General features: G+C 42.9%; 3 protein-coding genes across 3 annotated transcripts in view; 2 read left to right on the top strand and 1 right to left on the bottom strand.

The window, feature by feature from the left end:
* Nucleotides 1-1,496: 1,496 nt before the first annotated feature.
* LOC131686937 (uncharacterized) lies at nucleotides 1,497-2,203 on the top strand. The gene is made up of 2 exons (XM_058970968.1): nucleotides 1,497-1,903; nucleotides 2,161-2,203. The coding sequence occupies exons 1-2, from the start codon at nucleotides 1,497-1,499 to the stop codon at nucleotides 2,201-2,203; spliced, it is 450 nt and encodes a 149-aa protein (XP_058826951.1).
* A 32-nt stretch (nucleotides 2,204-2,235) lies between these two features.
* LOC131691627 (uncharacterized protein K02A2.6-like) lies at nucleotides 2,236-6,134 on the top strand. The gene has a single exon (XM_058978164.1). The coding sequence runs from the start codon at nucleotides 2,280-2,282 to the stop codon at nucleotides 5,856-5,858; it is 3,579 nt and encodes a 1,192-aa protein (XP_058834147.1). The 5' UTR covers nucleotides 2,236-2,279; the 3' UTR covers nucleotides 5,859-6,134.
* A 3,989-nt stretch (nucleotides 6,135-10,123) lies between these two features.
* The window catches only part of LOC131693812 (uncharacterized), a 64,986-nt gene continuing 50,823 nt past the window's right edge, over nucleotides 10,124-24,286 (bottom strand). Inside the window, exons 4-6 of the mRNA XM_058981956.1 lie at nucleotides 14,017-16,903; nucleotides 12,605-13,948; nucleotides 10,124-11,739 (exon numbers count right to left, since the gene is read on the bottom strand). Of these exons, the coding sequence (XP_058837939.1) occupies nucleotides 10,712-11,739; nucleotides 12,605-13,948; nucleotides 14,017-16,903 (5,259 nt within the window). The 3' untranslated portion in view covers nucleotides 10,124-10,711. The remainder of the gene's footprint in view (nucleotides 11,740-12,604; nucleotides 13,949-14,016; nucleotides 16,904-24,286) is intronic.

The raw sequence follows: 24,286 nt of genomic DNA, 5'->3' as shown, positions 1-24,286 counted from the left end.
TATTTGCGTAAAAATTCAAAGAACGGCTCATGTTTGAAAATAGCAATCAATCCCGATGTTCGAGCAAACCGGGCATACGCGATGATCACCTGTTTGCTTGCGAGGATCAGCCGCATACGACGACTGATTTTCAGCAGTTTTACATCATTTCAGTTCCTTGAGTTAAGTAACTTTACCACATGACCTTACTTACTATTATTTAAAAATCCATCAGTAAGTGCTACGCACAACACAGTTTCATTCTAGAAAAACTCTAGTAAGAGAACTGCGGAGAGAAAAACAGCATTTTTGGCATCGTATGCCCCGGCATTGTATGGCAACACGTCCAATGTTATAAGGATAGGCAATGTTCGATTGGATTCGTTTTTTGACAGCTAAACGCGAATCCAATCGATCCAAAATGGAGTCTCCGCAGTTCTCTTTCAAGAGTTTTTCTATTTCATTCTATTCTATCCCAGGAAGAGGCAGGGCGAGGAGGAGGGGTACCACCTCCAACGATTGTTGCCAAATCAACTTCTTTTATCCAAAGGGAAGCAATCAAAATTAAATACCGCCTCTGGCACAAGATATTGAATCAATTTTCGATGTCTATAAGTATTTCTCAATTAGAGGTGTGCGCCGATGCATTTTTAATCGGCGGCGGCGTAAGCGACATTTTTGGTCGGCGGCGGCGGCGTTGGCGGCGTCACGCCGTTGGACCCTATCGGCGGCGGCGCGCCGGCGTGTGTCGGCGTGACGAATATTGACGCCTATGTAACCTAAAAAAAATTCTTAACAGTACAATTCCTTTCTGAAATTTTCGGTTTCTATTGTAACAGACTTCGCAGCACATACAAACAAACGTTACAGCTTGAAGAAAATCTAAAAAAATCATCGTCCACGATGTACTAGCGACATCTCTTGAACACATTGCACAAAATGTAATTCTCGCAACAATATCTATTTTTTTTTCAACTGAAGCTCCAATAGTGCCCACCCTGCTTGCCAAATGCAAGATAATAAATGAAAGGTGGAACTATTTTTACAGTTGTAAAATTTGAAGAACAAAATAGAAAAATTGTCGATGTCGCATACTACGACTTCGCATGAAATAATGATTGCAATGGACAAATTTGAAGAATGCAGAGTGTTGGAGACAACTAAACTGGAGGGATGGCAACTCTGCCCTGCCATCCGCCACTCTCTGCGCTAGGCTCTCTAGTGACAGTCTTGCTGTCACTCCGAGATGCCGCCATAAGCGGAAACCACTTATCAACCAGTCAGTCATCAGTCAGTCCGTTGAGCACATGCTCTTTATTTTAACCTTTCGTTATTAAAAGTATTTTATGTAGTCTGTACGCGAGTGTCTTTTATTTGATCAACAAGACTCCTGACCTGCCCGCGCACAGGGCTACAACAGTGGCGACGAGTATATTGGCGGATATTTGGTGAAATTTCGATTCACGAAAAGTAACCTCAAAATTCCGTCACCCCCGCGTAAAAAACGGAGAAGAAGCATGGAGAATGGTCAAATTCCACATGATAATGACCGGGAGCAGGTCCCACCAGCAGCAGATCCGCTAATCGTGCAGTTCATGCACCTGATGCAGCAACAGCAGCTTCAGCACCAGCAGCTAATGGCACAGTTTCTCCAGCGGCAGCAGCAAAACGACGAGCAGCAGCAAGCATTTTTCCGGAGTGCAGTTTCATCTATCCACGTACAAGTACCACCCAACCCAGAGCAAATTCTTGACTCTTTGGCAGGCAACGTGAAGGAATTTCGCTACGACGCTGACAATAGCGTCACGTTTGCGGCTTGGTACAGCAGGTATGAAGATTTGTTCGAGAAAGATGCCGCTCGTTTGGACGACGAAGCGAAAGTCAGGTTACTGCTGCGAAAGCTGGGCGCAGTTGAACATGAAAGGTATGTTTCCTTTATTCTACCGAAACTTCCGAAAGAACACACCTTTGCCCAATCAGTAGCGAAGCTGAAAAATTTATTTGGGTCGAAAGAGTCGGTAATAAGCAGGCGGTATAGAACGTTGCAAATCGCCAAGCACCCGACTGAAGACCATATTGCTTTCGCTTGCCGTGTTAATAAAGCCTGCGTTGAGTTTGAGCTGGGAAAGCTATCGGAAGAGCAGTTTAAATGCTTGACATACGTTTGCGGATTGAAAGCAGAAAGCGATGCAGAAACCCGTACACGGCTGCTTTCCAGGATTGAGGAAAACAATGGCGTCACTTTGGAGCAGCTAGCGGAAGAATGCCAGCGTCTTCTTAACCTCAAACATGACAATGCTATGATCGAGTCAGCCACATGTTTCGGTCAAGTGAATGTCATTAAGCAGCGATCTTCTGATAAACGGTTCAACAAACGGGATCAGCCATCTTCGAAGCCTGCTGCAAACGACACGAGGAAAAAACCTGATACACCGTGTTGGTTTTGCGGTGCATTTCACTACGTACGGGACTGTACCTTCAAAAACCACAAATGCTCTGAATGTAAGCAGTTTGGACATCGTGAAGGCTACTGCAACAGTTCAAAAAAGTCACAACGTTCATCGAGAAAGGGTAATCATTCGGTGGCAAGCAAAATGGTCGTCGTTAATGTGTGCAACGTGCAGAAGCGAAGGAGATTCGTTTCCGTTACCCTTGATGGAACACAGGTTCGTCTTCAGTTGGATACGGCTTCCGATATTACCGTCATCAGCCAGCAGATCTGGAAGAAAATTGGCAGCCCAAGGTTGTCACCAGCAACAGTAAAAGCCAAGGCAGCATCTGGAAACATTTTGCCACTTGATGGTGAATTTAACTGTGACATCACTATCGGCGAAAACACACGCACGCAGATAATTCGTGTCACCGAGAAACCACTACACCTGCTTGGATCTGATTTAGTCGATAGTTTTCATTTGTGGTCCATACCAATGGATACTTTTTGCTGCCAAGTTACTAGTACCCCGTCCACCAGTGGAACTCTCAAAGCTACTTACCCAAAAGTGTTCAGCGAAAAGCTCGGGTTGTGCAACCGGACCAAAGTTAAATTTGAGGTAAAAGAACAGTGCAAGCCTGTTTTTTGTGCCAAGCGTCCGGTGGCGTATGCAATGTACAGCGCAGTCGACCAGGAATTGGACAGGTTAGAAAAACTCAATATCATCACACTGGTCGACTATTCGGAATGGGCAGCGCCGATCGTCGTAGTGCGCAAAGCAAATGGCAACATCCGAATTTGCGGAGACTATTCAACAGGTCTAAACTCCGCTTTGCAGCCTCATCTGTATCCACTGCCACTCCCGGAAGACATCTTTGCCAAGCTGGCTAACTGCAAAATATTCAGCCAGATTGATCTTTCGGACGCTTTTCTACAGGTGGAAATCGACGAACAGTACCGTCATTTGCTGACAATTAACACACACCGTGGTCTTTACCACTACAACCGCCTTCCACCTGGTGTAAAGGTAGCACCTGGTGTCTTTCAGCAGCTCATCGATACCATGCTAGCCGGCCTTAAGGGCACTTCTGGTTATCTCGATGACGTCATCGTTGGCGGTGAAACACAAGAGGAGCACGACCGTAATTTGGAAGCAGTTCTTCAGCGGATTCAGGATTTTGGTTTTACCATCAGAGCCGAAAAGTGCAGCTTCAGTAAGCAACAGATACGCTATTTGGGCCATCTATTCGACCGACGTGGATTGCAACCTGATCCAGTAAAAGTTGAGGCAATAACCAAGCTACCTCCTCCCACTGACATTTCAGGTGTTCGCTCTTTCCTTGGGGCGATCAATTATTACGGCAAGTTTGTGCCCAACATGCGACAGTTGCGCTATCCGATCGACAACTTGCTGAAGTCGGAGACAAAGTTCGTCTGGAATTCGGAGTGCCAGCAAGCGTTCGAGCGATTCAAGCAGATTCTCTCCTCGGGACTTCTGCTGACACACTACGATCCGAAGCAGGAGATTATAGTATCGGCTGACGCATCATCCGTTGGCCTCGGAGCAACCATCAGTCACAAATTCCCCGATGGGTCCATCAAGGTTGTTCAGCATGCTTCCAGAGCGCTCACGAAAGCGGAACAAAACTACAGCCAGCCCGATCGCGAAGGTTTAGCAATCATCTTTGCAGTCACCAAGTTCCACAAAATGGTTTTCGGTAGGAAATTCCGCCTACAAACCGACCACGCTCCTCTGCTTCGAATTTTTGGTTCTAAGAAGGGTATACCGATGTATACGGCAAACCGGTTACAACGTTTCGCCCTCAATCTGCTATTGTACGATTTTGACATTGAATACGTGCCAACCGACAAATTTGGCAACGCTGACGTGTTGTCTCGTCTAATCAACCAACACGTTAAGCCAGAGGAGGATTACGTCATTGCGAGCATTATCCTCGAAGAAGATGTAAGGTCAGTAGCCGCAGATACCGTTAATATGTTACCTCTCAGTTTCAGAGTCGTAGCACAGAGTACCCAAGCTGATCCACTGCTTCGCAAAGTCTTCCGGTACATACAAGACGGTTGGCCTTCATCAAAAACCGTCGATCCGGAGCTTAAGCGGTTTCACTCCAGGCAGGAGTCACTTACTGTGGTTGATGGGTGTATTCTGTTTGCTGAACGACTCGTCATTCCATCGCAGTATCGAAAACGATGCTTGGACCAGCTTCATCGTGGACATCCGGGCATGCAGCGGATGAAAGCAATCGCCAGAAGCTACGTCTACTGGCCCTCCATAGATGATGATATAATTGGTTATGTAAAGGCGTGTCAGCATTGCGCATCCGTTTCCAGGTCCCCTCCTTGCGCTGCTCCTGTACCGTGGCCGAAAACATCCGGCCCATGGCAGCGTGTTCACGTAGATTTTGCCGGTCCCATCGAAGGCGAATATTACCTCATTGCAGTGGATTCGTACTCCAAGTGGCCAGAGATTGTGCAAACCAGAAGAATCACCTCTACAGCTACAATCAGCATCCTGTGTGGCCTTTTTGCTCGACTTGGTATGCCAGTGACTCTAGTGTCCGACAACGGTACCCAATTTACGAGCGTGGAATTTGCTGAGTTTTGCGTAATCAACGGTATCGAGCACATCACGACACCCCCCTTTCATCCACAATCCAACGGCCAAGCTGAGCGTTTTGTAGACACTTTCAAAAGGGCCGTCAAGAAAATCCGAGAGGGTAGAGGATCAATTACTGATGCGTTGGATACCTTCTTGCTCGCTTATAGAAGCACACCTAACCGTTCGGCTCCTGAAGGCAAATCTCCATCTGAACTTTTGTTTGGTCGCAAGATCCGAACCTGTCTCGAACTACTTCGGCCGCCCCCTGCGACTGAACCGAAGCCAATCGAGAAGCAGCACAGCCAGTTGAGATTTTTCAGTCGGAATGATCCAGTATTTGCCAAAGTATATGCAAGAAACAGTTGGAAATGGTCTCCAGGTGTGATCGTCGAAAGAATTGGTGACGTGATGTACAACATCTGGGTGGAGGACCGCCGAATGCTACGTTCGCATATTAATCAACTCCGTAGTCGAACTGTAACCGGATCAACCACCAACACAGTAGGACAGCAAACCAGATATGCTCAGTTACCTTTGGATATTCTGTTGGACGTGTGGAAGCTGCCGAACTTACCAACTGATACAACATCACAGTCATCATCGACGCTGCAGCCAACCACCTCACAATGTGCATCGTCGACACCTCGTTGTGATCAGCCGCCTGAATCGGTGGTTAGTCCATCACTTTCTCCACTGTCTTCGTCATCACATGCAACATCTTCCGAATTTGAGTCAGCAGTTGAAGCAGATCCGGTGGCAGCACTACCACGCCGATCTTCGAGAGTTCGAAGAGCGCCGCAGTGGTTTGACCCGTTCCACCTTTATTAAGAGGGGAGATGTTGGAGACAACTAAACTGGAGGGATGGCAACTCTGCCCTGCCATCCGCCACTCTCTGCGCTAGGCTCTCTAGTGACAGTCTTGCTGTCACTCCGAGATGCCGCCATAAGCGGAAACCACTTATCAACCAGTCAGTCATCAGTCAGTCCGTTGAGCACATGCTCTTTATTTTAACCTTTCGTTATTAAAAGTATTTTATGTAGTCTGTACGCGAGTGTCTTTTATTTGATCAACAAGACTCCTGACCTGCCCGCGCACAGGGCTACAACACAGAGTAACGACTGTATTTCAATGACCCATAATAATTATTTATTGTTCTATATTTGGGAAATTAAGCAACGGTAAAACAGTTTTTGTTTTGTTTGAGGAAATTAATTGTTGTTGTCGTTTCATTGTTTTTTTTTGTTTCTATTTAGTCATCTTTACCGTACGCCCGGGGACAATTGACAACTCCCATATATTGAATTCATAAGCAAATTTTGGGGTGATTTGGTGATGTCATGGCGGCTCGAATGGAGCAAAATTTGAAAAAGGCGCATCCCATTTATTATTTTCCATATCTGTGGAAAATAATCAATTTAAGCATTTCTACCATTTCTTTTTGCTGCTAGAATTCTGATAAAAACACAAATTCTATTCAAAACGAATTGTTAAGCTTGGTGGTGATATACTTTCATTGGCCAAAACATTTTTCATTTACATTTCTCGAGATAAAAAGCACCAATGATTTAACGATTTCAAACTTCACACAACAAGAAGACCAAAACATATTTTGGAAGGAACTTTGCTGACGGTTTTCAGTTAGGGATAAATTTATTCCCTAATAATAGTTTTCTTTATTCACATTTTGGAATAAGCTTTTTCTAAATGTTGTTCTAGCCGCATTGACGGCGTTCATAACACACGCAACAAAACACGCTTTTCTCTTGAATTTTTTTCGTTTCGTTGTTCGTGATACTCATACAGAGAAGGCATACTAGCGCCACCATCAAATCGGTGGTGCATATATGAAACAAGCACTATCTGTCAAGCTGTCCCTGGGTTGTTTACCGTCGCTCTTTTAGAATCCCGCAGATATCAGGAACCCTAACACGAGGCGTTATGATTGGCATTACCGCGCAGAAATGTCACTTTTAATGATCGTGTAAGGACACCTTTCAAGGTAGACACATTACTTCATTTTCCAGGCTGGTGTTTACTTTTACTTCTTGTAAGTACAAAATCGCCACGATGATAAGGAATACGATTCCCTGGCACTACATTTTCTTACAACGTACGGTCTACTTCTATCTTGAGTGCAAAGTATGCACGATGTGCTGGAATCATACAGATCTACACCTTGACGAAACCTAAATATACAGTTACTATCAATCATAATCATTCCACTACTTGACGTGTTAGCTCCTGTTAGGTTGAAACTGATCACTAAACAAGTCTGATTGAAAATGGTCTGAGCGTATTTCTAGTTTACGTAGCACCTGCACCCCGCCAATTTCTCCTGCCGTTGCGGGGACCAACATATTCTTATCCATTGCATACATCTAGTTAGATTCGATACACCGAATCAATTATATTACTAACATCCTGTTATGTGCTTACTCACCGTTCGGCATCGTATTGTAACTTAAGAAATGGTTGTGAACAACTCCCACCTTGGGCACTTCGACAAGAATGAATTTCACATTTCCGGCCCATATTGTTTGTCTTGGTTTGCATGAGTTTTCGGGTGGGTGCGGAAACTAAGTAACGCATTTAGCTCTGTGTCAAAATCTCTTCACTAACGCCACCGATTTGTAATTGAAATCGACCTTTTTTTTCTACGAGTGATGAAAATTCATCTCGTGTTACGTCTTATTTGTCTGTGATACCGGGCTGGTGCAACTGACACTGAAAATCTTTCTTGAGTGGGACTAGATCACACGATGAATAATTTATGAGACTAGAAATCTTACCCTCTGCATCGCCACATCTGTGCACCAGCGTCGCGAAAAGTCAAGATAACTTTGCTCAACTATTCTTCGAAAAAAATTTTTTAAATAATTAATTTTAATTTTCACAAAACTAGTTCACGCAAAAAAAAGATGACATTATACTCAAATGTTTAGTAGGTGGTTGTGTCTGAATATGTTTAATATTTTTATGATTCTACTTCATAACTCAATGAAAATTGATTTGTATTAACTTTATTGACTAAAACAGTCAAGAATTGAACGACGTGCAACAATTTTCGTAAATTCTCGTCGTGTTATCGTGATATTTTAGTCTTGAGCTTACCGTTAGATTTTTTAAACAGAGTCACGTGTCTTATGGTTTTCTAAATTATTTCGCGGACATGAATTGTGGCTAGGTAATGTATTTTGCTCAGCGTAGTTTCATTTAATTCCGAACATTTCTCTGAATTTTAACAAAGAAATAACAGGGTTACAGGTCCTAGTAATGTCTTTGTATCTAATGCTCGTGCCTATGAGACTGGTTGCTAGCAGTTGTACACAATAGCTCACATAGAAATTTCAAAACCAAAAAGCAGAGTGAATAATCCATGGATAATAGTCTGAGTTCCTTGTAATTGTTTACGTAAGTATAATAAGATTATGTGGAAAATTAATTACTTCATGAATTACATCATGAACAGTTTCACGAATTCGTCTGGTGAATCGTGTGTAGCATATTAGGAATTAATAATCGGTTAAAAAATCAATGAATAATACATTGCGTTCCAGTGAAATTGATAACGTGCAAAGATTAGGATCAAGCACATAATCGTAAATTTCAGGCACATATATCTTGAAAGTGGAAGTTTTTTTTTTAATTTGTGGACCATTTCACGCACACGAATGGTGAATTGAAACTTATATGCTCACAATCATAACCAGTTGACGAAGCAAGAATGGATCTTTGAATTATATAACGAGTGTCGTGTAATGGTTTTCGAGAAAATATCAAGATTATTTTAATTTTGTAATCCAATTGACGACCACTAATACCAAATAATGATCAAGATGTGATAAATAATCAATCAGTTAACCTCGTATATTCGGTCCATAGACAATGTTCCTAGATTTGTGGATAAAATTATGAGTCAACAATTTTAGAGTTCGCGAATTGTCGGCGCGGGAAAAATGCATCGGCGGCACGCCGCCGATCTACCTTCGGCGTCGGCGTACGTTAAAAATTACCGGCGTGGCAACATCTGCTACAAGAATTTTTTGCGACTTTTTTACCAAACCACACCCGTTATTTGAGTTATTTTGAGCCAATAAATTACAATACTTTTTAGTGAAAAACCAAAATATTACTGGGAGTGTGCGTATAGAGAACACAAACACATGACAATTGCCCTGGTAGGATGGTTACTGTTTATAGAAGCTACAACCATTCCGCTCCACACATCAAAAACGTCATTCACGATTTGAATCCGATCGATGTGGAAGAAATTTTGCATTGAAATGCTGATACCTATCGGCTTGCCTTTTAAAATTTTCTGCTTCCAATTATGAAATTCGGCCTTGTGAATAGTTTGCCTTTTAAAATTTCGCCTTTTGATTTTTCAGTCTTACGGTCTCGACGCCATCTAGTTAGTGGCCAAATATTCTAGCTCGTTTTATATAATATAGATAAATTTTATATAGCGAACAATAGTCATAGTTACCCTGACTAGTGAAAATCTGAATGATAGCACCCAAGTCACTTTGATCCTACTTGTTTCTCATTTTAGGGGCTTCACTCAAAATACCTACCCTCGAAGTAAGAAACGCAATCGACTTAGCTTGGAACATGTTGACCAGCTGACATATCACTTATTTAACTACAAAATTTGTAAATAAAAGTGGGATCAGCATTTACCTGATAAATAATTTTGTAAGAAATGTAAAAAGGGTTGGAAAACAATACATAAATGTTCAGCTATTGAAATATCAAAAAATTGCAAAAAGCTCAATCTTTCCATGAAAAACCCGTTTCAACCGGAAAAAATCGGCTTTTATCCAAAATTATAAAAACCCGATTTGATACATCACTGGTCATCATAGACACCGTCCGAAAATAGTTTCTTTCGCTCTATTTCGATGCACAGAGCGAACGTAATTTTTTGAACATTGTCTTCTTTATTACACCTTTCTTTGTATCGCTTTAGATATCTTTTCCCCGATAGTTTTTTTTCTTGTCCATATTCGGAAAGTACAATTTTATACGATTAATATTTAAAACGTTTTTTCTTGTTTTTTCTTCTGTTTAATCCATCCACTAAATCGTAAGATTTCTATGTTTCTATTGGTTTACTTTTTTGTTAGCGATTTTATTTCTTTCCTCATTGATATAAATTAGCTAAGGGGCATTTGAGAAATATAATACATAAAACTAACAGTAATTGGTTTCTTCTCTTGCGTCGCGTTCCTAATTAATTGCGTTAAATCTAAATTAAATATTATTCAAAAAAAAATCAAGTGGAATACAACTAAAACATTGAATTGATTTTTTCGGATTAAAAAACGAAGTGAAGAACAAAAAAAATTAAACAAACAGTGTAAAAGGGCTGCGCTTTTTAGTTTTCAGTCGGTATTTTCCCCTCTCTCCGCACACCTTCTTCGCAACGCCCAATCAACAACAAAAACCAAGGAGGAGGGGGAGTGTGTGTGTCAATCAAAATGTATAGCCCAATGGGATTCGCCCGCCAATAAATATCAGTATACTTTTAGCCTTTTGCTTCTCACAATCAATTGTCAACTGGCAAATTTTGGCGTCCTTTTTGTTTTGCCCAGCTTACACACAAACATAACCTAAGATTACTACTATGCTGCTACTATTATTACTAGTACTAATTCTTCTGATGCAGAGAGGAACTTACCTATCTTTCCCTGTACCACCTCCCCCGGGGTTTCCGAAGCTTTCGGGGTGAGAATTTGAGCGGACTGGGCGTTACCGGTCGACTTTTGCCTGTTCGCCGAGGGGACGTTTCCTCCGGTCCAGTGTTACCATTATTGGTCGACAGTTCGTCACAAGCTGGCGAAGACGAGGCGGAGTTCAGTTCGTCTGAGCAGCTGGGCGATGATGTACCGGCAGATGCCGAGGAACTAGTGCCGTTCAGTTTATGTTTTTTCTTCCTTTTCCTCTTGAGCGGTATGCCGGAAGAATTGACCAGAGCGCTGGTGAAAATGGATCGTTTGTACGTTTTGACTGGTGTACGTGAGGAGGATCGCGTTCGCATCGAGGAGCAGTTCAGCTTCTCGATACAGACGATTGGCTGGAGGGAGGATGATTTGCCGATACATTCGGAAGTGGTACGCTTCTTCGGTCCGTAGGCTAAATGGCGGGTATTGTTCACTCGTGACCGTGAGGTGGCACGCTCCGGTTGCTCATCGGCTAGACCGACCGGTTGCGGCGTTGCACTGTTCCGATGGGATGCCGGCGTTCCTGGCCGAGTGATGGCAAGCGGGTCCTCAGTGCACATGTTGATCAGTGTCGAAGAGGTCGTATCACAATCGTCACTAACGAATATACTGCGGGAACTGATCGAATCACACTCCTTGTCATCGTCCTCGTGGTGTCCGCCGCCGCTGACAGTGACGGAAGCCACCGGTGGACAGGACACGCCACGGACGCTGTTGGCAATGGGTTTACTTCGAACGGTGTTGGGAACCTGTTGCGGTTGCTGTTGTTCTTCGCTAGGCACCACCACCGCCGCCGCTGTTGAGGAGGTGGAATTCGTATTCACTACCGCTGACGTCGATGGTGTGGGAACGTTATAGTCTATGCGGGTCATCGTGGTCGTGGTTTTGGTTACGTATCTGCTGCTTGGTAGCGGGGGACGGGTGCTGGTACGATTCGGAATAATAATTTCCTCTATTTGACTCGGTTCGGGAGTTGGTGGAGGTTCTGAAAGGTTTAGAAGAAAATAGACCCATAACTTTGTTGTTACGCTACTGAAGCAGGTTTTTTTTCGGGAACTATCCGAGCAAGAAAAAAAAAACAATGCTGGGAGCCGCGTGGTTGCAGTGACTAGGTGTCAGTATAATTGAGAGTAACCGAAAAAGATTCGTCGGTGTAAGAAACGTGAGAACTGGTACTGGATGATCAATGGTCCAGACGGATATCGGTGTACAGATTGTACAGGCAACCAAGTTGAAGGAGTATTTCGATTTGTTATTGAATGACCGAAGCAATAGATAAAAAATAGAATAAGGATTTAGGATGATAGAACAGAGAAGCACGGTCGACGACTGCCAAGATATGTCGCCTGCAACAAAACCTGTGTAAACTACGAAAATACAACTGGCTGAGTCTCTATCTGTTTGCAGTTTCAATGTAGGTACGATTCAGTGATACGAAATGAACTCTGAGTGCCAATGTTTGCACATGGTTTTCGCACTAAACTGATTCGTGCGACGCCAGAACTTTTAAGGCTGAGATTCGGTAACATACAAACGAGCAAAAAAGCTTACTCTGTACAATACGCTGATACTCCCGCATTTGATGATTTTGTGCAATCGAGAAAAAAGATACTTGTGAGGTACCAAAACGAGAAATTTGGGGTTTGGTGGACCAAGCTACAAATCTATCATGATTCGTAACACTTAGATTATTCAACCATGATGAGAAAATGTAGTAAACCAATTGATTTGCCGCAACTGCGAATCGCTCGTCAGACAACTTATTTTTCCTAGTTAAATATTACATGCATAACAACTTTCGACTGTCAAAATCCATTCAACCATTGGAGTTTAAGCAAAGAAATACTCACCATTTGCAATCTTCTTCGGTGTCTCCACCAGCACTACTTCTTCATCATCGCTTGGATCTACTTTCCCGTTGGCTGGTGCTTCCTCATCATCCAACATTGTCAGCGTATCCTCGAACTCATCATCGTCATCATCTTCAACATCCTCTTCGTCCTCCTCGTCTTCCTGCTTCAACTTTTCCAACCCCGAAGATCCACTAACTTGTGACTCCTCCGTGGATGACTTCCTCGAACCTTCCGCTTCCGGCACCGCTACTACGTCCTCCTGCTTTACCTCTTCAACCACATCATCCTCCTTCTTAACTTTTAACATCTGCTGCTGTTGTAGCTGCTGCTTCCTCGTTACGATACGTTTCTTCGCATTCGGCCACCCGGTACGGTTGATGCGCTTCTTGAAGAAGCCTATGCTTCCTCCACCGTCGAAGGACTTGATCGAAACGGCGGCCAGCGGACGCGGTTTTCGATCGTACTGCACAATTTTTCGCACCACGCTTTCGTGCCGGCTGACCAACTTCAGGGTGAGCGGTGGATCCTTATCACAGGTTTGCACGATATCCAGCAGATCTCGCTTGATCGGCGCCTCGTTGGCAGTTAGCCCAATCGGAACAAATTTCGATTGTGGAAACGCTTCCACATCCAGCTGCAAATCATCGTCCGTATCGGTCTTCACATTCAAAAAGCTTTCCAATTCTTGACACAACATTTTATAGTCAACAAAGTTTTCCTCCAACACCGGAGGATCAAACTTAATCTTATTAGGTTCTTCGGATGGCACCTCCTTCTCCGAGATCGGATCACTACCGCAGGACGAACGGATTTCGTCACCCAGTGCCGAGTCACCATCCTGTTGTTTCTGCTGCTGAATTGCTGCCTTTTTCGGACTGTAAATTGGACTCGGCAGAGTGAAATTGCTGCAGGTCATTGGAATATTGATACAGCCGCTGATCGTCCTCCTCCGGTTGTGCTGCTGCTGCTGGTGCAGTAAACTAAGGATGGCGAGTGTGGACGCATGTTCGCGGGGACTTTTCCTTGGCCGGTCGGCATCGATAAGATGTTTTCGTTTTTTCAGCGGCAACGTCAGAAGCTGTTTTTCGTCATCTTCCGCTAATGCAGTGTCCGCAGTGACATTCGCCGCCGTACCGGGAGTGGTAGTATCAGTGGTTGTATTCGTTGTATCAGCCGATGGATCGTTGCAGCTGGCTGTACTATTCGTACTAATGTTGTTGCTGCAGGAAGTGGTTGGAACCGTTGATTCAGGCGTTTTTGATTTCATCCGATAGTTTAGGATGCAGCAGTTTTGTCTCAACGGAGGCAGTGGCCCCATCTCGTATGGCAGTTTTCGGTAAGCTGGAAAAGCGAAAAAAAAAAATAAAACTATTTTCTAACACAAGAAGAGAATCAAATTTCCAACTCACCGGTGTTCCCAAAGTACTCGTACATCTTCTCGCTGCACTCGTCCTGTCGCTGGAACGTTTCATACCATGGTTCCAGTGTGGGAACGCGCTCGAAGGCGAACCGATACGGTTCAATCTGTTTACAGTTTCGACTAAATGTGCTCCAGTTGAATACCCCCATCCCATCCTCCTTCCCCTTGACGTAGTTGATGATATTTTTGCCACAGTTGGACAGCAGTTCCTGATGCTGGTAGGGTGACGTCGGTGACGCGCGGGTTCCAAGCAGTAACTGCTGCTTCTGCTTCTCGGCACAGCTGCTGGTCACCGTGGCGGCCGGTGCTGGCATCATACCGCGCGAACATTTTTTAGCGCGCTTCCTACCAACGGCACGTGGTGCGGCCATTGTGGCATTTTCATCATCTTCTACTTCTGGGCCTGGCTGGATGGGGGCTTCCGGAAATCGCAACCTAGATCCCGGATCAGGAAATTTGTAATACTCGGCATTGTCGTGTAAAAGTGCTGCAATATTTCGATTCGGACGCCGTTGCTGGCGCGAACCCGTCGTCGTTGGCGTTGAAACCAATTCCTGATTCGACTCTTTGGCAGCCCGTTTATTGGGGGAACATTTCGACGCCGCTGGCATCGAGACCCCTCGTTTTCCTCTTGGGGCAGGTGTTCCGGCCGATTTTCGCATGCTGGAATTTCGACAATCGTAATCACTGCTCTGCATTTCCTGTGATAATTCTCCCGGGCCCGTTTCCGATGTTGTCTGACGATCTTCGTCCGTTTCTTCTTCCGAGCTATCGTCTTTCTTGGGAAACATGAAATTTTCCGCTTCATCGTTCAGTAAACTCAATTCCGATTGTCGAACCCTCCGTATTTTGACAATAAGACCATTTTTGTTAGCTTTACTATGACTGCCGCTTGCGTTCGAATCCTTGGTAGGAGAAGTGGTCTTCTTGTTTTTCGGCTTGGATTCCTCAATAACTTTATAAAGAAGCGGAGATTTGACGGGTGGTCGTGCTTGAGGGGATGGGGCTCTCCAGCGAATGCCACGGATCTTGACATCCAACGGCCTCTTGGGAGATCCTGATTTTTTCTTCCCATTTTCACAAGCTTCCTTCGCCGTACTCTCCAAAATACTTTGCATAATTTCCTCCTGGGAAGCAATTTCGTCCTCTCTGGGTTCGGAATAATTGACCCGTTTGGCGGATTCTCTTCTCACCCGAGGTTTCCGCATCGGACCCAACGTTTCATCGAGCAAACTGGTAAAATCTTCGTTTAAATTAGCTCGCTTAGGATTCTGCCGCAAGCCCAAACTGATCCGTTTGGTATTCTTCGGATCCAATCCCTCACACTCCATCAGGTCAACCGGATGGCTTACCGGCTTGATGGTGGAGCCTTTCAGTCCCATTCTATCCGCTGCACTGCGCTTCGATTGACGCTCTTTCTCCTTCTCGCTAGTGGAACTGTTGTCGTTGAGCACTTTCATTTCATTCGTCCCTGCGTCGAGGACAGAAGCCTGCTTCTTCTTCTGTTGCTGCTGCTGCTGTTGTTGTTGGTTTTCCAGTTCTTTCGCAACCGATATGACCAGTTCGGCTGCACTCGTCGCGTTGTTCAGTATGGCTTGCTGAACCAGCTTAGCTGCCTTCACTTTTTGATGATTATGATGATTCAATGTGTTATGAGGATGATGGTAGATCGCCGAGCGTCGTCCAAACATTTGCGATTCGGACGCGTTTGTGGACGACTTTGAGTTCGGCACTCCCTGTGCCGCAGTTTCTGCCGGAGCTGCTGAAGCTATCGATGACTGTTTGGCAACTCTTCTACCAGCGTATGTGCGTTTCACTGGAGGAGAAGATCTTGAGCCTGGGTCGGGTGTTTCACGGGTTGATTTCTTCGAATAAGTTCTTATCACTTTGGGGGGTCCTTCTTCTATTCCACTGTATCGGTCTTTCCTATCCGATTCCTGTTTCTTCTCTTCCTGCCACACTTCTTTCAAAATATTGTCCTCACAAGTTCCGCTATCTTCGTTATCTTCTTTCTCTTTCTCCACAAACGATTCGACAAGTTTATTATTTTCACTTAAAAATGCTTCCAATCCCACACCACCTTCACTGATTAGTTTATCCAACGCCACAAAATTAGAGTCATTCTTCACAAATGCACTGTGCTCTTCCGCGACTAGATGGTTCGCCAACACATCATACTCGATCCGACAAATTTCACAATAACCGCACTGTTGCTGCAGATGAGTCTGTTGCTTTGCCGTTGCATTGGTTGTGGCGGTTGTTTTCACACTGTTTTCCACCCGTGTTGTGGTTGCTTCCTTGGCGGTTCTGGTACTGGCTACCGCAGTGACATCCGCTGGGGCAACAACGCTAGGTGTAACCGATTTTTCCCGCTCGCTGTCGAACGGAGAGTTGTTGGCTTTCGCATTCAGATTCAACCACGGCCACTTTTTGAACAGTTGAAACGCCGGTCTGTAATGCCGTTGGAAAGATTCGATCTTAATGAAATCCCCCCGCAAATGCTGCAAATTGGTAGCCTTCTTTGCCGCTGCCGATGGTTTCGGTAGGGAGCACAGATCCGGATCCGCTTTGCAGGTTTCGATCACCTTTTTCAGAAACTTGATCGCGTACTCGGTGGACCAAACCGGTTTACCCCAGGATTTGGCCAACTGTACCGGACTCTGGCTGTTGCGATCGAGACGGAATGCTGTGGTGATTGTTGGTGCTACGGGTGTTGCCGACACGGGAAGAGCCGGACTGCACGGACTTTCCGGTCGGGACCGGGCCGATGTCGCCGAGGGATGATTGTTGGATGCACTCGAATGGTTGTTGCTGTTGTTTTGGTTTTGCTGGCGCACTCGCTGGAGCATAGCATCCGCACGGCTGCGTGGTTTACCCTGTGAAAATTAGAAAAAAAAAATTACATTTTTTGAAAGACTTGAATGAAGCAATTTTAATTACTCCTAAAAGATTGTTTCAAAATTAGGAATAGGAATATAGTGGCTCAAATGGCACGTTCCTCATATGTAGTCGAAGATTTGTGCCTTGACGTGTCTTCTCATCATTTCCTGAGCGGAAGAAAAGCAGAAGGAGGAGGGAGGAGCTGCTGGGCACTTCCATATTAGATGATATGAGGTTCCGTAGTCGGAATCACAAAGATCACATGAAAATGACTCAGCGCGCTGAACAGTTGCCGGGTGATGATCGATTTATTGAAATGACTGGGCACGCTCAATCGCTGCGCCTACCCTGACCAATTCGTCAACTCATTCATTTCCAATAGTAATGTCCGGGTACCCAGACAAGGTAGATAGCGATGCTTAGCTTTTTGTTTTGGGTTCGGCAAGCGATTACTTACTTGTACCTTAATTTGTCTGAGCTAAGGGCCTTGATAGCAGCCTGACTATCGGAGTAGAAATTTATAACTTTGCCGGACAAGCTCTGTTGAAGGGATTATTGTACCCCGCACATAATTGAGAAGATTTCTGCTTGGACTATAGTACAATATCTTCCTAGCGAGGGGATTGTTTCAATCTTATTGAACGACAGTAGACAGCTCCATCAAAGAGCCGTCAGTGTAACAGGCGTTAACGTGCGTTTGTTGTTGTCTCTCTACGTAGCCAGAAAAGCAGTCCTCTCGAGAATTTTCACATGGAATGTACTGTAAGGAAAACTACATGTGAGTGTAATATCGCTGGGAGCAAGAATATCTTCGCCCCATGTGACCATTTGTGACCACAATCGTGTATGACTGGTAGCAAGATCAACATGGTTACTGTTCCAAAGCCCAGCAACCTGCAGTCTGTATGCACACGATAGTGCTTCTTGTTTAAGGTGTATGTGTGATGGTTTGATATTTAGAAGTGCCTCAAGGGCAGCAGTCGGAGTTGTGGTGAAAGCACCATTCAACGCTATGAGCGTCATTCTTTGCACATGGTTTAGCTTTGACTGGACCATCATCTCTCCCCGCTGCCACCACACAAGGCATCCTTATGACAGTATTAGACGCACAATTGTCGTGTAAATCCAATAGATGTATTTGGATTTGAGACCCCATGTCTTTCCAGAAGTGCATTGCCCGAAGGCCATGCACGCTTTCTTCTTTGGAGTCCACTGTCACTCCAGATTGACGTGATCTGCAGACAATAGCTCAGAATTAAAGAACTGCAGCGGACAACCCCCCTCCCCCCTCCTGTGAAAAAATCATTGAAGTTTCGTTTGGATTAACTGATAATTTAACTTGTCGACCACTGTTCGATAGCTCTTAACGCTTGTTGCATGAAGTCAACGATTATTCCGATGCAAAGTCCAGTAATTAGTATTTGGTAATCTTCACCAAATCCGAAGGTTGAAAATCCAGGCTCATTGAGTTTCTTCAACAAGCCATCGGCAACCAGGTTCTATAGCAAAGGTGGCAGAACGCCACCCTGAGGACAACCGCAAATGCTCAACTTCCTTATCTCTGCCTGTCTCCGCGACGAGCAAAGAATGCGGTTACTAAGCATTGCGTTTATCCAACCCGAGATACATGCAGATACCCCATGACCGAGCGTCGCTTCTGGAGTAGACTGGAAGGACACATCTTTTAAAGCACCCTCCATATCTAGGAATTCACTCAAGCTAGATTGCTTGAGCGGAAGGCCTTTTCAATGCTGTGCGCAACATCGTGAAGCAGAGTGAACGTGGATTTTCACACTGATATGCATGTTGCATTTTTTTTTTTTTTTTTCGAGAGTTGTCCTACTGGAGCTGTAGAGCTAGGTTCTCGGAAGGGCTCCCCGTCAGAATCACATACTACAATTTGCAGACGAGACAGGCAATGTCGCCCAATAAAACACTGCAATAGGCCAATTGTAGCGGGCCGTGATTCTGAATGTGATATTCATTGTACGGTTCAGGCATGTGCGGGCGTAGGGAATCGCGTGTATCATCGCGAAGGGCTCGAACATTTGTACGTTAATGTGCTCGATCGCGTGTGCGTTTGTATGTCGCGTGTGCTAACGTGTAACTTCGCGTGCATAAATTCTATTTCATAACCGTGTGCCTTTCGCATATTCGCGTGTGTTCTAGAATAATCGCGCGCGGACCGTGAATCTGATACTTAATTTTTTGTGTACGGTTCAGATTCCAGAAGGAAGTGGGTTCTTCCATATCATTAGAGTTCCCAATCATGTCGTCGTAGAACGCGTGGTCTAGTGGATATGAGCTTTATTTTTTTTTTTTTTTGATTAGTCCAACTGAATGTATAGACCTAAATTGCTAGAATAAAGGTTAAAGATTTCCGGACGTGACCGATTCATGATCGCGCATTTGCGGGTTGGCGTTTGAGATCGCGTTTGTAACTTCGTAAGTACTAAAACGTTCACACAATTGCCGCAGTGTTATCAAGTTTACGCGATCGCGGGCATAGGTGTGCGTAGATGATCGCGAAGGGCTTAAGCGTTCGTATGTTGACGTGTTTGTCGCGTGTATGTGACTTCGCATGTATAAATTCGATTTTGAAACCCTGCGGCGATTCATATATTCGCGGACCGTCATTCTGATCTTTAGTTTTCGGTGTACGGATCACATTCTGACAGGGAGAGAGTTACCCCATATCACTAGAGTTTCCGGTCATGTCGCCATGGAACGTTTTGTCTAGTGGATATGGTAGTTATTTTTCAATTTTATTATTTTTTTAATAATTAACAAGGACCTAGATTGTTTGTACCGAGGATAGATACTTCCGGACGATCCCGATTCATGATGGCGCGAGCGCGGGAGTTTGTAGGTTGACACTTGAGATCGTGTTGGTAAGTTTATGAGTGCTGAGATTTTCACCTTATCACCGGGGTGTAATCATGTTTGCGAGTTCGTATGTTGCTTGGAAAATCGCGAGGGGCTCTAACGTTTGTGCGCTGACGTGATTTTGTAACGTATGTTCTTGAATGGTTGCGCGAGCCGTGAGTCTGATATTAAATTTTCAGTGCGCGGTTTGAATTCTGGCAGAGAGTGGGATCGTTTATATCGATAGGGTTCCCGGTCATGTCGCCATGAGACGTGTTGTCTAATAGGTATGGGCGTATTTTCTTAAATGGTCCAGCTGAAGGCATGGACCTAGGCTTCTAGGATCAAGGATAGACTTTCGGACATGACCGATTCGTAATCGCGTGCACGATGGCATTTTTGTAGGTTCCCGCTGAGACCGCGTTTGAGAATGTGTGAGTGTTAAGACGTTCACTATCACCATCTTTGTTGACCCAGCTGAAGGCGGGTGTAGAATGGCAGTATAGGACTCGAAAAGAAGAAATAAAAGACAATATATGAGAGACGTAATAGATTAGATAGGTACAAGATACAGCTGAAGTTATGATCATCACATGAGACATACATTAGTACTTCAAACACTACTAATACTTGAATAGCCAATCACCACACATAGCACATCCTTTCTCAATTATCTATTTGTTACTGGTTGATTGTTGGTTATGAGCTGGTGAATAGAGGAAAGGTATAGAACAGACAAAAGGCTCATATCAGCCCTCCCGGCCTCCCCGACACACCACTATCGAGGCGTATTGTAATCAACATCTTGAAGCGGGCTTCTTATATAAATCAAATCCTCAGTAGTCATAATGTTTGGTGGAATATTAACATGAGAACTAATTAACCTCTAGTAGTAGAACTTGGTGCAAATAAAAACTAAAAAGAGCGAAGGTCCTTATATTTAGATAACTCTATTGAATATATTGTGGCTTGATGATGTTTACAATACCGTCAATCCCATCAACCTGCGAGAGGGGATATGCATGTTGCATTTTGTACATTTAACTAAACTAACGTTGCTGATGTGATGATCGATTACCCGTTCCAAAGCTTTTAGAAAAAATGCTTAAAACTAGGTTTCTTCATAGTTATAGTACATAGACTAGAAAGGATAATCTTTTTTAAAACATGTTTGAGAATATCAAATCTCATTTTGGGGCATCACAGAAACGATTCTATCTTTTCCAGGCGATTTGTATGGTGCACAGCCCTGGAGTCAGTCGATAGGCTGACGTCCCATTCGGTTTATCAGTACGAAATGGACAAGCTTCTTCGTAGGATGCTAATAAGAATGAGTTTGTCGTATCCACGACGTCATCCAAGCCGTCTAGTTGTTGGAAAATATCCGTGAAATTTTGTCACCAAGTTTTCCAAAAAGAGGTCCCAGTTTCTAGCTTTAGGTTTACGATATGTTATCACATTGAAGGAGACATTCAAGTAATCGAAAAATATATACAGTAATGACACGTTTTTATCAACCAACCGAAAAATTTTGGTTGATAAAACGGGGAAGTTGATAAAATCGGGAAATTTTTTTTTAACTTCCTTTGTCCATCCTACATAATTAGAAACAACCTGAGAATAATCTCACGCTGTTAGTGTGCAGCAAAATTAAACCTAATGCCCTATCAGTGCACAGTGGTCCAGGAAGCGAAATTAGCAGGAAACAATTGTTAACGCATCCATCGTTAGGTTTAGAGATTTGGTGTCTTAGAAACATTTATTGTGCGTGATAAACTACATCTTTTGGCTGAAACGGTTTTAGGGTGGCCCTTAAAATGTCAAAGTTGTAGACATTATTTCAAATTATAGTTCAGAGAGAATGATACTTTCTTCTGCAATATTCTAGAACAATCAATTCTGAGCAACTTTGTTGAAGATACTATCTTTGTATCTCAAACCGTTTTCATTCTATAGTGAGTTCCACATCATAACTTAGGGTGTCTCTCAAAAAAGCAGTTTTCTCCGTACAGTTTTTTAATATGATTTTTCTCACAAAAGTACCCTTCAGTGCAATTTTAGAGGATGATTAGAGGCAACTTTTGCTGAAAAAAGATAAATTTTATCTTGTCTGGTTCAAAAGTTACACTTAATTTTCACTTAAAAATACGCCCTTTTCAAATGTCGATATCTCAAAAGGGGGCAAACGAAAATTGATAATTTTGATTGCATTTGAAAGGTTGTAGTTTTGTCTATAATATATTGAAAAATTGGAGAACGCTTTTTTGTCTTTCTCAAATAAATCAAATTTAAGTAAAAGCATTTTTGCGTATAATCCTACAGCGCTCATATTAAAAAAATATTTGTTTTACGCGGATTCTGTGAATTCTTGTCAAGACTTTTCAAGGATTACATACATTTGCAGGCTTTTCATAATGCAGATAGGGTAATGACCACCAATTACCAATGACTTGACCTATAATTTGCTTCCAATTATTGCCAAGATTTCCCAAAATCTACACAAATTTACAATCGATTTCGTTCATTTGAACGAACGGTTTTAGCAGGTAGCAGTATCAAGATCTGCAATCTACTAACCTCAAACCAAAAAACAAATTTGACCTTCAGTATTGTTGAAGTAAAAAAAATCTGATATCCTTCTGTTATATAAACGCAACAAATTATTCAACATAGTTTTTAATATTTTTAAATGAAATAAGAGAATCATTCAAGTACTTTAAAATGACTGTCGTAGATTTGGTAGACCACTCTGCAAAGAGCTTAATTGAGTGCATTAAGTGCAATACTGAAACCCAGAAACTAAGCATGATTTCGATTATCAAATGGGGAACTGATGAGAGCTCGACTCATTGCAGCTAAGATGTTTGGTAACGATTTCCAGTATTACACACACTAGCAGTAATCTTTAAAAGACGCGCTTATTGTGGTTTTTAAATCATCAAACTAATCTTCTTTTGTAGTAATGGGTATGATCAAAGCTTCATCGACTAAGATGAAAACAGAGAATTGCACGAATGCAACAATTCCGCCTAAAAAGACTTCAGTGTATATTTGCATTTTCGATAGCTCCATTATGTTTGTTGGTGGTATGGTAGGGTGGAAGTAAGAGGAAAGCGATTCTAGTTTCTATTGCACTCGTATACAAGTTATTTAATATACTGGTTCTCAGGAATAAAGCAAATATATTGACCCTAAAGCATTGATCATAATTTATATGCATTTCAACGATTGTACATAGGTCGAGCAATTAATGATAGAGTGCGCCACCTAACGAGTGAGCCCAAAATAGGGTCATCACCCTATTTGTAATATGAAAAGCCTGCAAATGTTATAAGAATTCACAGAATCAGCGTAGAACAAATATTTTTTTAATATGGGCGCTGTAGGATTATACGCAAAAATGCTTTTACTTAAATTTGATTTATTTGAGAAAGACAAAAAAGCGTTCTCCAATTTTTCAATATATTATAGACAAAACTACAGCCTTTCAAATGCAATCAAAATTATCAATTTTCGTTTGCCCCCTTTTGAGATATCGACATTTGAAAAGGGCGTATTTTTAAGTGAAAACTAAGTATAACTTTTGAACCAGACAAGATAAAATTTTTCTTTTTTCAGCAAAAGTTGCCTCTAATCATCCTCTAAAATTGCACTGAAGGGTACTTTTGTGAGAAAAATCATATTAAAAAACTGTACGGAGAAAACTGCTTTTTTGAGAGACACCCTAAGTTATGATGTGGAACTCACTATAGAATGAAAACGGTTTGAGATACAAAGATAGTATCTTCAACAAAGTTGCTCAGAATTGATTGTTCTAGAATATTGCAGAAGAAAGTATCATTCTCTCTGAACTATAATTTGAAATAATGTCTACAACTTTGACATTTTAAGGGCCACCATAAAACCGTTTCAGCCAAAAGATGTAGTTTGTCACGCACAATAAATGTTTCTAAGACACTAAATCTCTAAACCTAAAGATGAATGTGTTAACAATTGTTTCCCGCTAATTTCGCTTCCTGGACCACTGTGCAGTGCAAAAAAATCGTATTTAATCGAACCGTCCGATAGTTGTCTAATACAACTTCCAAGCATAGGATCGTTTCGAAATTTTCCAGATAAACTCATTATGAATAACAATGTATTCTGTCAACGAAATTGAACAATAAATCTTAAAAGCACGATGTCGAAATTATTCTTTGATTAATTAAACACATAGCGCTGGTAGTTCACTGATATTCTACGCCTATGTTCCAAAACTGACAACTAAGAAAAAGGCGATTGAAGATGAAGATTAAATTAGCGATCAGAAGAGAAACGGTGGATCAAATAAAGTTTCACCGTCTAAAATTTCGTTCATATTGAACGTTTCTAGTGTAGTTTTTCATCAGAAAAATTCAATTTTCGGAAGATTTTACGATAAATGCTCAGTGGGAAAATCTGATAGAAATCGGAAAATTCTGAACATATTGGTCCAGCCACCATACACACAAATGATGTTGTCTATTCATTTTGTT

The sequence above is a fragment of the Topomyia yanbarensis genome, chromosome 3 (genome assembly GCF_030247195.1).
Source record: "Topomyia yanbarensis strain Yona2022 chromosome 3, ASM3024719v1, whole genome shotgun sequence".
NCBI lineage: Eukaryota > Metazoa > Arthropoda > Insecta > Diptera > Culicidae > Topomyia > Topomyia yanbarensis.
This window is presented reverse-complemented; position numbering and strand designations above follow the sequence as displayed.